An 11,033-nucleotide genomic window follows, 5' to 3' on the forward strand; every position below is an offset into this window, starting at 1 on the left:
ATATCCAAAAGCCCTTATCTTTCCCCCTCTTGGCTATAAAGGAAGTATATTCTCAGTTAAAATAAAGCTAGTAAAGACACCACAAAATGGGGGAAAATAGGGCTTACTTGATAGGCTCCCTAAAAATATTTTGTTGCACAGTCTTTTCTAGTTCTCTTTATCACATGTTCATAGATGCTTTTGGGGTAAATATTTTGACAATTTTATTTTTAAGATTGTTTTGTTCTTCATCATAAAAGAGGCACTAGAATTTTTCTAGCCAAATCTGTGTTTTTGGACTGTGAGGTTTCCATTTTTGTCATGATGAGCAACATTAGGCTGAACAGCCTGGCTGTTCACGTGTGGGTATTGCAACAGGACTTTGGTTTGAGTTCTAGATCTCTATTTCTTTTAACCATTTATTTTTAAATCTTTGAAGTCTTTTCCTCTGTAAAATGGGGAAGACTGTACTTTGTAGGGCTACTGTGAATATTAAATAAAATAAAGTGCTCAACATAAAGTGTGGGATAATTGTTAGCGATCCTTGATAATTCCCTTTGAATAAAAACTTAGAAGACAAGTTTGTTTTCCAAGCTGTCTTAAAGGATACAGAGAAACTAGCTTAAGAGATGGGTGGCAGGAGGCTGCACATAAGGGAAGTGAAGTTGGGAATACAAGAATAGGAAATTTTTTAAAAAGATTTATTTATTTATGCATACAAGAGCTGGGGTACAGGCCAGAGTTGCGATGCGAGGGTGAGAGGATTCACCAGAGACAGAGTTGGGGAACAGAACAGGAGGATCTACTTGAAATACACTTGCAGGGGCAGGATGGGCACTGAGCAGGTTTTCTAGGATCCAAGCAGACCCGGTGGGTAAAGGAGGAGTCCTAGAGCCCTCAGTGGCTTTCTCAGCTTTACATGCATCGCAGCAACTGACGTACATGGCAGGCAGGAGTGTGTGGGGGGTGTGGGTGTGTGTGGGTGGGGGGCCAGTAGGCAGGCAGCCCTCCAAGCCCCCAGCAAGTCTTCACTCTGGGTTTCTCTGGCTTCTTTCCCCCCTTCTGCCCTGCCTCTCTCCTGCTGCTTCTTCTCTTAGTGACTATCCTATACGCCTCCCATGGCTCACAGAAATAAACAGGTTAGCTTGCAGCAATGTCACAACTGCAGGTGTCCCATCAGGCAGGGCAATCTTATTGGTGGGAGGGCAGAAAAGCCTGAAAAACCATTTACCCTACAACACTGCTGAGGGGAGCAGCGGTGAGTCTGGAGAGGTCTGCTGAGCCATGTGGGCTAGTTCCCTGGCCCGGTGGGGATCAGGATGGAACTTGTGGCCTGCTGCAGTGGCTGCGGACAGCCTCACAGTGCTGCGACTTAACCCTTTGTGCCACCAGGGAGGCTCTGTAAAATTTTTATTTAGTGGAAGAACTTATACACTCACTGCATCCACCAGAAACTAAAACACAAAGCTCCCATTAACTCAGAAACTCACCCTGCCCAGCTGGCAGCCCTGCCCAGGGCCCTGCCCTGCATAGCACTGGGAATAGCCTTTTCTGGCCACACCGCAAGATCAGGCTTATCAAAATAATGCTAGAAATTTAAGCTGGGTAATTGGGAGGATGGTGTGTCCTTTACTAGATAAGGAAGTTAGAGAGGTGAATTTCATTTAGTTCAACAGCAAGTTCAATTCTGAATAACTAGAGGAGTTTAGCAAGTTGCCCAGAAAAAAAAAATATCATGGAGGGTACTATGTTTAGTGAAGTAAGTCAGATAGTAAAAGAAAAACATGGTGTAGTTTCACTCATATGCGATATAGAGAGAAAATAAACAAATGAGCAAGCTAAATAAAGCAAACACAACTGTTTAGATTGCATGACTAAACAAATGGTTACCTGAAGGGGAGGGGATGTAGGGTAGAAAAATCAAATAATAGAGCAATGGTATAGTAAGATAGACACGGACATGTTGATTTATAATGACGCAGACCAGAAACTTCCCTAATGTTATAATGCAATGTTACTTAAAAAAATTATGAAAAAATATCAGGGCTTGAGGTATTCGTTTTAGTTAAAAGTGTGGAGAATATTTGAGATCTGGGCAGTAGAGATCACCTAACTCAGTAGTAAGACCTGCCTTTTGTTTCCCTTCTGCTAAGACGTTTTAAGCTCATCTAAAAATAGTCACTGATGACTTTCAATTGATGCTGTCATTGTGTGTCTGATTTAATTCACAATTTTTAAATTTATTTCTATTAATATATTTGATAAACAAGTGACAAGCACATGAATAACAAAGTCACACATTGATAAAGATAATGTTTATTTAGTTATATCTAACAAGTAGAGGAAGTAAAAAGAATATTTTATATAATTTACATTTATATAAATACTTCAAAGGAGAAAAGCTGAACACATATGGTGACATGAGAAAAACGTAAACATTTAAGTTTGCACCTTATCTTGTAGCCTGACAGATACATGTGTACATATATATCTTGTGGATGAGTTTGCATAATTATGGCCCAAGGATGAGTTTTGGACATGTCTATAGTAATTCTAAGCTCCTCTAAAAGTTGTGGTATCTTGTCACCACAGCCACGTCAATTTTGTTCTTTTTCAAAATTCCACTACAAACCCATTTGAAAGTCATCCAAGGTTGTCATCAGGTGCTTTGTGCCTCAGTTTCCTTATAAGAAGAAGAGTGGCTCTCTGCTGACATGCTCTGCTTCTTCTGATTGAAAAATGAGGGGCCCCTAGTGGACTCAGGCAGGCAATGTAGGAGGCTGGTCAGGCCCCATCATCTCTGTGTTAGGGGGAGTTTTCTGTTAGCTGCTTTCTACTGGAAGAAAGGAGTTCATTTATCTGAAACGGAGCATGTTATGGCAGCGTTCATTTAATTCACAATCATCGTATACTGTAGATACAGCACGTTTTCTACTGTGCAATTAAACAGGAAACCAATAGTCTCTGGATTTGAAGATGAAGAGCTCTATGTTTCCTCAGACCCTGGACTTGGAATTTAAGGGTTGAGCTATTTCATAAGAGAGCTCAGCAGAGAGCCCTCCAGTCAAATCTCAAAATACTTGCATGATGGCATGTTTTGAATGATCTTGGACTTCACTATGTCATTCCTTCCAGTGACATTTTCTTAAAATTGCACTAATGGATGACAAAATGAGTGCAATGTAATGCAGTCTACAACATAAAATTTCTATCTGATTTTTTTAATGCATAGCCATCTTATTTTGTAGCAAATGTCCCAGACAAGTTAGTCATTCCAAAGACAAATCCTGAGCTTACTTTGATTCCAAGTTTACAGTTAATCTTATCTTTCATTAAAAAAAAAAAAAAAAGACACATATAACTGACCTCATATGACCACAGAAAATACATAGGGCTCGGGGTGAAAGAATAATTCTTGGCAATTTTTGACTATTCATATGATGGTGGGCATGCCAAGTGACCATTTGCTTCTGTAGCTGTGCTTCTCGGAGGGGGACAGATTACATGCCCCCTCTGCTGGTGTTTGGCTTCAGGTCCTGGAGGAAGGCTTCATTGTTTTGAGGACAATTAGAGTGACAAGTGCAGGTCCGGATGGACATCACTGACTTCCTGACGAGCTCTCCTGGGGCGCACCGGAAGTCCACATCCATGGTTCTGGTGTTGTGGGGGGTGCAGCAGCGGCCGTCACTGCAGACACCACAGAACCTGGGCTTGTAGGTTTCCAGGCTCGTGCAGTTCTCAAAGTGCAGGTGGATGGCTTTGAGTGACTTCGTGGTGCGGAGGCACTTTTTTCCTTTCTACGAAAGAAGTAAAAGAGTGATGCATGGAATGGCTACCGTTCCTTGGAGCAACTTTTATTTACTGGTAGGGAGTAACCTGCTAATTGCCTCCTTACACCTATTGCTCTTTCTTCTTTGCTAAGGGGACATTCATTTCATTTGGGTAAGTGGTCAGCTAAAAGTAGTTGCTGGGCCTTCCTGGTGGAGCAAGAGGTTAAGTCTCAGCCCTATGAAACTATCTGCAGCCACTGCAGCATGAGTTTGATCCCCAGTCAGGGAGGTGGCCCACATGACACAGCAGACCTCTCATGTCTCACCCGCTGCCCCCCCTCAGCAGTGTATTTCAGTCAGTCTGCCTGTTCTGCTCCCCACTCTGACTCTGGTGAATCCTCTCACCCCTCTGCATCTCTATCCTGCACCCCAGCTTTTGTATGCATAAAGAAATAAATCTTAAAAAAAAATAAAAGCAGTTGCTTCCCCAGAATATCTAAGAGGTTTAATGGCCTTTTAACAAAGTTCTGACCAGTGATACACAAGCCAAGGGATTCCTGGAAATCCTTTTCCCTTCAGAGAGACAGATGCAGTTTTGTATTGGTTATGCATTCATTCTCTTCCCATCTAGAATGTGGATACTGCGCCTCATCAGATACAACTATCTTGTGATAAGCTTGAGGATGAAACCAGATGGGTAATAAAGAGACCTATTTTTTAATTCAAGTTAGGGTAACAAGTTTTGTTATTGTTTTTATCTAGATGCTTTCTTAGATGTTATAAAGAGGAAGGGAATACCTCTGGCATCATTGCAAATACTAATATTTCAAATAGTTTTCAGACCTTAATTCACTTAACCATACTAACGACATAAACTCATAAAAAGAACAATTATTCACAGGAGTGATTGTCCAAGTTTTGTAGATCAATAAATGGAGTCGCATAGGGCCAAAGTGAGCTGGAAATAATTAGACATGGAATTTATCTTATGCAAAGTCCATTCTTTCTATTGTACTGTGACCTTGGGGAATTTGAATGGAATGTAAGATTATTTTCCATCGAAGCCAAATAAGTGGAGAATTTACTCAATATTCCATTAGTAATGGTTGATGAGGAACACCAATACAGAATTGGCCATATATTTATTTCCCACTTAGATTTCTCCACCTACTAATTTGTCATAATTCACTGCTCTTTACCATCTTAGATACAGCTTGCAGAATGATGAGATTTGGAATTCTCTGAAAGCAATGGCTCTCAAACTTCGTGTGTATCAGAATCACCTAGAGGGTGTGTTGATACATAGAATGCTGGGCCTTATACCCAGAGTTTCAGATTCAGTGAATCTGATCTGGGCCCCAGGAATCTGCCTTTTAACATGTTTATAGCTCATGCTGTTGGTCTTGGGACCACACTTTGAGAAGCACTGTCTCACAATAAAGAACTTCTTGGTGACAAGGAAGTAATGTTAATAGTATGCTAATATTTCCCTACTTTCTGGAATACGTGCGTGTGCACACACACACATACTATATAGATAAATATCATCAAATTATAAGAATAAACACAAATTTTGGTAATAGAACAGAAGAAGCAAAATTTCAGGGGCATGACATGAGCCTTACTTAAATGAAAGTTAGTGTGTCCTTGACAATATTTAAGGATTCCTTGTTTCTTCTTGTTTATTTATGGATCGATCTATCTTTAGCTCTCCAATAATGGTTATAGATAACTTTTTTCTTGTTCATTCCGGCAACTGGCTTTATTTAGGAGAGACCCTGAGGTTCGTATCATCACAAGTGTATATCCCAACACGTCATGCAGACGTCTGGAGTGACTTAGCTTCACTATGTTGGGGGAATATCTGGAAGAATCAACTCTAACCAGACAATACATTACACAGAAGTGATTTATGGGAAAATTTTATCAATAGGGTAGAAATGAAGCAGTGTGATTGAAGTCTGCCATATTCTGAGGCTAGACTAGTTATTTACACAGGAGGAGGAAAGACCTGTAAAAGAGTGCTTGAAATAACTAAAATCAGAATTAGAATCATTCTAATGCTAGTTTTCAAGGTCTTTGTGGAATCAAATAGTCACTATAAATTGTACTCATTAGAAGTCATGACTTTCTGTCATTGATGATAAAGACCTAATCTGCCTGGAATTCCTCAAGTTCACTATGACTAGGGCTCATATCCTTTTTCATTTGTTTGTAATATTTAATGTATATTGCCAACATCCACAAAATAGTCAGCAACATCTGTGTGTGTGTGCACATGTACAGTGTATGTGAGTATGTGTGTGTGTGTGAATGTGAGAGAAAGATTGCATGATTCTTACAAGAAAACTTGCATGACTGTCTTACACATATGGAAGAATTCCCCAAAGTCAAGAGATGTGGCTTCTAGCATACACTTTTAGGGATAAGGTGTTTCAAGGTGTTCTTTCTAAATTGGTGGAAGAAACATAAAGTTAGGATGGATCTCAAAAAGTCATATAGCTAAGTAGCAGTGTTTGTAACTAATGCACTAAACACTAAAGACTTTAATTTTACAAATAAATAGGAACTTTAATGATGTCTGATGTTTATAGAGCACTTTGTAAATTCATTCTGTTTAATCATATGACAACTTTGTGCTAGAGAAAGCCATTGGATCCACTATTTGGAGGCAGGATTGAGGCTTATGAGGCATTGTCCCAGATCACGCAGCTAGTTCACCTGGGGAGCCAGGACTGAAAGTCAAGCTGTCTGGCTCAGGACTTGCATGAAACAGGAGATGATCTTGCCTCATTGAGGGGATATATAAGTCATTCATTGCACGGGACTGTTCTATTTTGGCCACAGGTTTGTACAAGGGTCCATGTAATAGCTCAACCTGGATATTACTTTGTTAGGTCTATGACTCTGGGAACAAGCCTGTGATGTCATTAGGGACCAATCAGAGCTTCTGATCTGCTTATCTTGTACTCAGTGTTACCACACCAAGTTGATATAATTCTAGCAAAAAAGGAAAGAAATGTGCTATTTTATTTGGCACACACCACCTTATGCTGGCAAGTGTACTGTTCCCACTAGGCTTTTAAAAATATTGAAAATAATTCCCAGATACTGATTCATTGATTCATCAATTGTTTATCCAGCACACAGCATATACTAGGTAGAATGTTGGGAACTGAGGAGTAAGTGAGTAAGGCAGAGTGTTGCTTTCTCCAGAAAACCTAAAGAGAGGCGAAAGCTGAGGCCAGAAATGACCTCTCCCAAATCAACCATGCTTTAACAACCATGTAGCTATTCCTAGTTTTCTTCAGGAACAGAATGAGATTTGCTAGATCTTTCTCAATTGAGGAAATTATTATATTACCCTTCCAGTCTCTTTACTGGTGGAACTATTGAGCTTCTTGGAGGGGGATTTAAAAAAGAAGGTAGGGGCTTCCCTGGTGGCACAAGGATAAGTGTCAGCACTACGAAGCTATCCACAGCCAATGCAGCACAAGTTCAATCCTCAGCCAGGGAGCTGACCCACATGGCGCAGCAGACCTCTCCTGTCTCCTCTGCTGCTCCCCTCAGCAGTGTATTTCAACTGGCCTGTTCTGCTCCTCACACTGTCTCTGGTGAATCCTCTCCTCTCCCCTCCCCACACCTCTGGCCTATACACTCCAGCTCTTGTATGCAAAAATAAATAAAATAAATCTTAAAAAAAAGAGGTAAACTCACTCCCTGCAGGAATCTCTCTGCCTTTTCTCTGAATGTCCAGGTAGAGCTTACCTCTGGGCCTGGCAGTATCACAGTGACCCTCCACAGCACAGGCCCCAGGAAACAGGGGCCCTCCTCTGTGAGGGAAGGCACCTCCAGGCTCTCCTACCTTATCTCGTGGTGGTCTGTGCTCTTGCCCACAGGGCCGCACCATGCACAGCCGGGTCTGCTTGGCCATCTCACACTGCTGGTTCTTGTTGGTCACCCGTGTGGACACCCCCATGCCGCAGCTCCGGGAGCACGCGCTCCACTCTGTGGTCTGTTCAATGCAGTTGACACTCGAATCAGAGACGGCCACTCCTACAGTGGCTTCTGACCTGTAGGCTATGGAGGTTGACATAAAGACAGCATTACTGAATAAAATATGGGGATCACGAAGTGATGCTTTGCAAGCATCATGAAAAAGAGGGGCTCATTCAATTCTGTATCTACTAAACTCAGGTGCTTTCAGGAGACAGGATTGGATCAGGTAGCACACTGCAGACTCTTAAGAAATGTTACTGTCGGGCCTTCCTGGTGCGCAGGCAGTTGAGCGCAGTGCTGTGAGCTGTCCGTGGCCTCTGCAGTGTGAGTTCAATCCCGGCGGCTTGGGAGATACCCACATGGTGGGGCAGACCTCTTCTGTCTCGCCCGCTGCTCCCCTCAGCAGAGTATTTCAGTCAGTCTGCTGCCTATTCTGTTCCCTGCTCTGTCTCTGGTGAATCCTCTCACCCTCCTGCACATCTGGCTTATTACCTGGTTCTTGTATGCATGAATAAATAAATGTTTAAAAAAAATGTAACTGTCCAACCTGTCTTTAAGAAGCTTAGTGGATGTCAGAATATAGAACAGTTTAGCATCAACAACCATTCCAGAAACCAAAAGTTTCAGGATGTGATTTTGCACAGAAATGGGATCATGATAAAATTCTAAGGGATGAGTAAGTAGGGCTAATGTAAGGATGATGATGAAAGCAATACTGTGCCTCCAGGAGGCGGGACTGGGTGTTTGGGTTAAGGGATATAGGCCCTTTGCTTAGGAAAAATTCTGTATTGACACTTAAAATGCAGGATGTGGAGCTCATCTCTGCCACATGGCAGTTTTTCCTAGCTGTAAGGCATGGCTTATAATATTCTGGCATCTGAAAAATCGTGAAGCTTAGCATATTGCTGTTATAAATAATCTGACTGATAATGGCTTCAATATTCTCTACTGGCTGTTAAGTTTTGTTACCATCTCCCCCCTCAGAAAAAAACTCCAACAATTTTTTTCTTATATAAAATAAAACAAAACCAAAAACAAAGATCCTCCCTATAGTGTCTGGAAAGGTGACAATTTCCCATGGCACTTGCTCACAGGTAAAGTAAGCCTCTTTAGGAAGACTGGGCTCGAGACCACACAGGTAGATAACAGCATCCAGCAAAAAATGGCTTTTTTAACTTTTCATCTTTGTCAAGCTACTAAGGGTCCAGTGAAACACACTAAATATAAAAAGGGCCATGTAACAAGACAAAAGCAGCCCTAGTGCTGAAAAGAGCCTGGCAAGGTCTTGTAAGGAAAAACCGTGCAGACGTCTCTAAGTTGACTGAGATTCAAACTCGTGATGTGTCTGATCTCAGTGGGGAATGTGGAATCCACCACCGAATGGCCAGAAACCGAGACAAGCGTCTCATGGCAAATCCGAACGGACACACCTGCTTCCTGCCTGGCTTTCTCCTGTTCCACGGTCACCTTCGAGTTTCTCACCTGGAAGAGTCAGGAAGTCCTGTAACGTGTCATTTGTGTCACAGACCCACTTTTCACAGCACTCGCCGGGCACCTTGACTTTTCTGGGGGCCGGGCACTCGGGGCCTGGCATCAGCACATCCTCGTCACAGCGGGGCACGCAGGCCACCTGGCCGTCTTGGCAGGTGCACTGGAACTGGCAGTTGGGCTGGAAGGTCTCTCCGCTTCGGTAAATGACCCCCGCGAACACACAGTTGTCTCCTTCTATGGCTAGAATGTTGGGGAAGCAGGGAGAGAGGGACAGGGCGGGGGAGAGAGAAATAAGAACACCATACATGGAGAGGCTCTATAAGATTTGCAGCAGGTGCTCGAAGTCCTGTCATTTTTTTTTTTCTAGTCGAGGCAATTGGGTTTCTTCTCCTTCTCAAGAGAGAGGTGTCCTCAGGGAGGACTCCAGCTGGAGAAGAAAACTTTGAGACCACCCAGTCCTGTCACTCAGGGCACAGCTGTCGAGTGACACTTCTGACGCTTCACAGCTGTTGTTCCCAATGATTAAGCCATTTTGCCAGAACCTTAAGTTCTTCTACTCAGCACTTTAGAATTAAAAAGAAAAACAAGGAAACTTCTTATTCTTCAAATAGATTGACTGGTCAAATGGGGAGGGCGTTAGAATTCCCAGGCGTGCCAACAGGAAATCATCGCTAGCTCAGAGAAGAAAGTAAAGCTATTCCAAGCCCTCATATCCAGCCAAGCAGGGACAGCCTCCAGCAAGTGGTGCGCTAGGTGGGAAATTGACCCCTGATTCATTGCGTTTCACCAGCTTGAACTGGCTGGTTGCCTGCATTTCATTTTACTCACAGCCCAGACAGGGCTTACATAGTCACCCCAGGAGACCAATTGCATTGGCGGTAATTGGACAATTACAGGTGTGCAAACAGACCTGCTGGGTTGCAATTGGGGGTACTGTGAGCTTGCGAGGAGGCAAAACTTCCATCATCCCCACCTGTGCCCCCTAGAAATGTCCAAAAGAAATGACTTCACCAGCCTTAACTCTGCTGTCTCCCTGTCCATCCACATTCTTATCTAGGGAGGCAAGTGATGGAAGTTTCTCACCTGCGGGTAGGAGCACCTTCCCTCTCTGGCTGTTTGGAGCTCCCCAAAACCCCAGGCAACCCTGATGGTGCCTGAGGCACAGTAAGCGCTCCATAAACATCACCTACATCATCATCTCATCACCCTCTGGGAAGAGGGAGGAAAAGGAGAAGCTGGGGATGCTCCAGCTAGCTGCAGGCGAGGTCACGGGGAGAGGGGCAGGATTACCCATGCAGATGCCAGTTTGGTTGCTGGGGTCGGCGCTGTGGTCACAGAAGAGGCCGCTGCTCTCCTGGCACGGATGCATCTCTGAGCAGCTCTCGCCGCGCAGGCGAGCGCACACCAGACAGCAGGAGCAGCGGTCCCTCACCACGCTCACCCCCGGGTCGCAGCGCGGTGCCTCCGGGCAGGAGCTGGGGCACGGAATGGGACAATGCCCGGTCCCAGCGACCTGGAGACCGACGAGACAAGAAAAAGAAACCCTTCACCAGAGACTGTCGAAGGTGGAACAACCCGGGGAACAAAGGAACCGGGGCACCTGGGGGCCTTACCTGTCCCAGGAGGTGGAGGAGCAGGAAGGCCAGGCAAAGGCACTGCTTGGGCAGACAGAGACTCATGGTCTTTGCACTCTGCATGCTCAGGCGTTTTCCTCCCGTTTTTTTTTTTTTTTTTAAACGGGACTTACTCCTCTGTAAAGATTGGCAACTGTCGCCTGCCTCGCTCCAGGCTTGC

The 11,033-nt window shown here is 43.8% G+C and overlaps 1 protein-coding gene across 1 annotated transcript; it reads right to left on the reverse strand.

The window, feature by feature from the left end:
- Positions 1 to 2,299: 2,299 nt before the first annotated feature.
- Positions 2,300 to 11,026, reverse strand: CCN3 (cellular communication network factor 3). Its single transcript, XM_037524057.2, has 5 exons — positions 10,853 to 11,026; positions 10,530 to 10,752; positions 9,231 to 9,479; positions 7,615 to 7,829; positions 2,300 to 3,776 (listed from the first exon to the last, which is right to left on the reverse strand). The coding sequence occupies exons 1-5, from the start codon at positions 10,934 to 10,936 to the stop codon at positions 3,480 to 3,482; spliced, it is 1,068 nt and encodes a 355-aa protein (XP_037379954.1). The 5' UTR covers positions 10,937 to 11,026; the 3' UTR covers positions 2,300 to 3,479.
- Positions 11,027 to 11,033: the final 7 nt, after the last annotated feature.

The sequence above is a fragment of the Talpa occidentalis genome, unplaced genomic scaffold, assembly GCF_014898055.3.
Source record: "Talpa occidentalis isolate TD23 unplaced genomic scaffold, MPIMG_talOcc4v2.1, whole genome shotgun sequence".
Classification (NCBI taxonomy): Eukaryota; Metazoa; Chordata; class Mammalia; order Eulipotyphla; family Talpidae; genus Talpa; species Talpa occidentalis.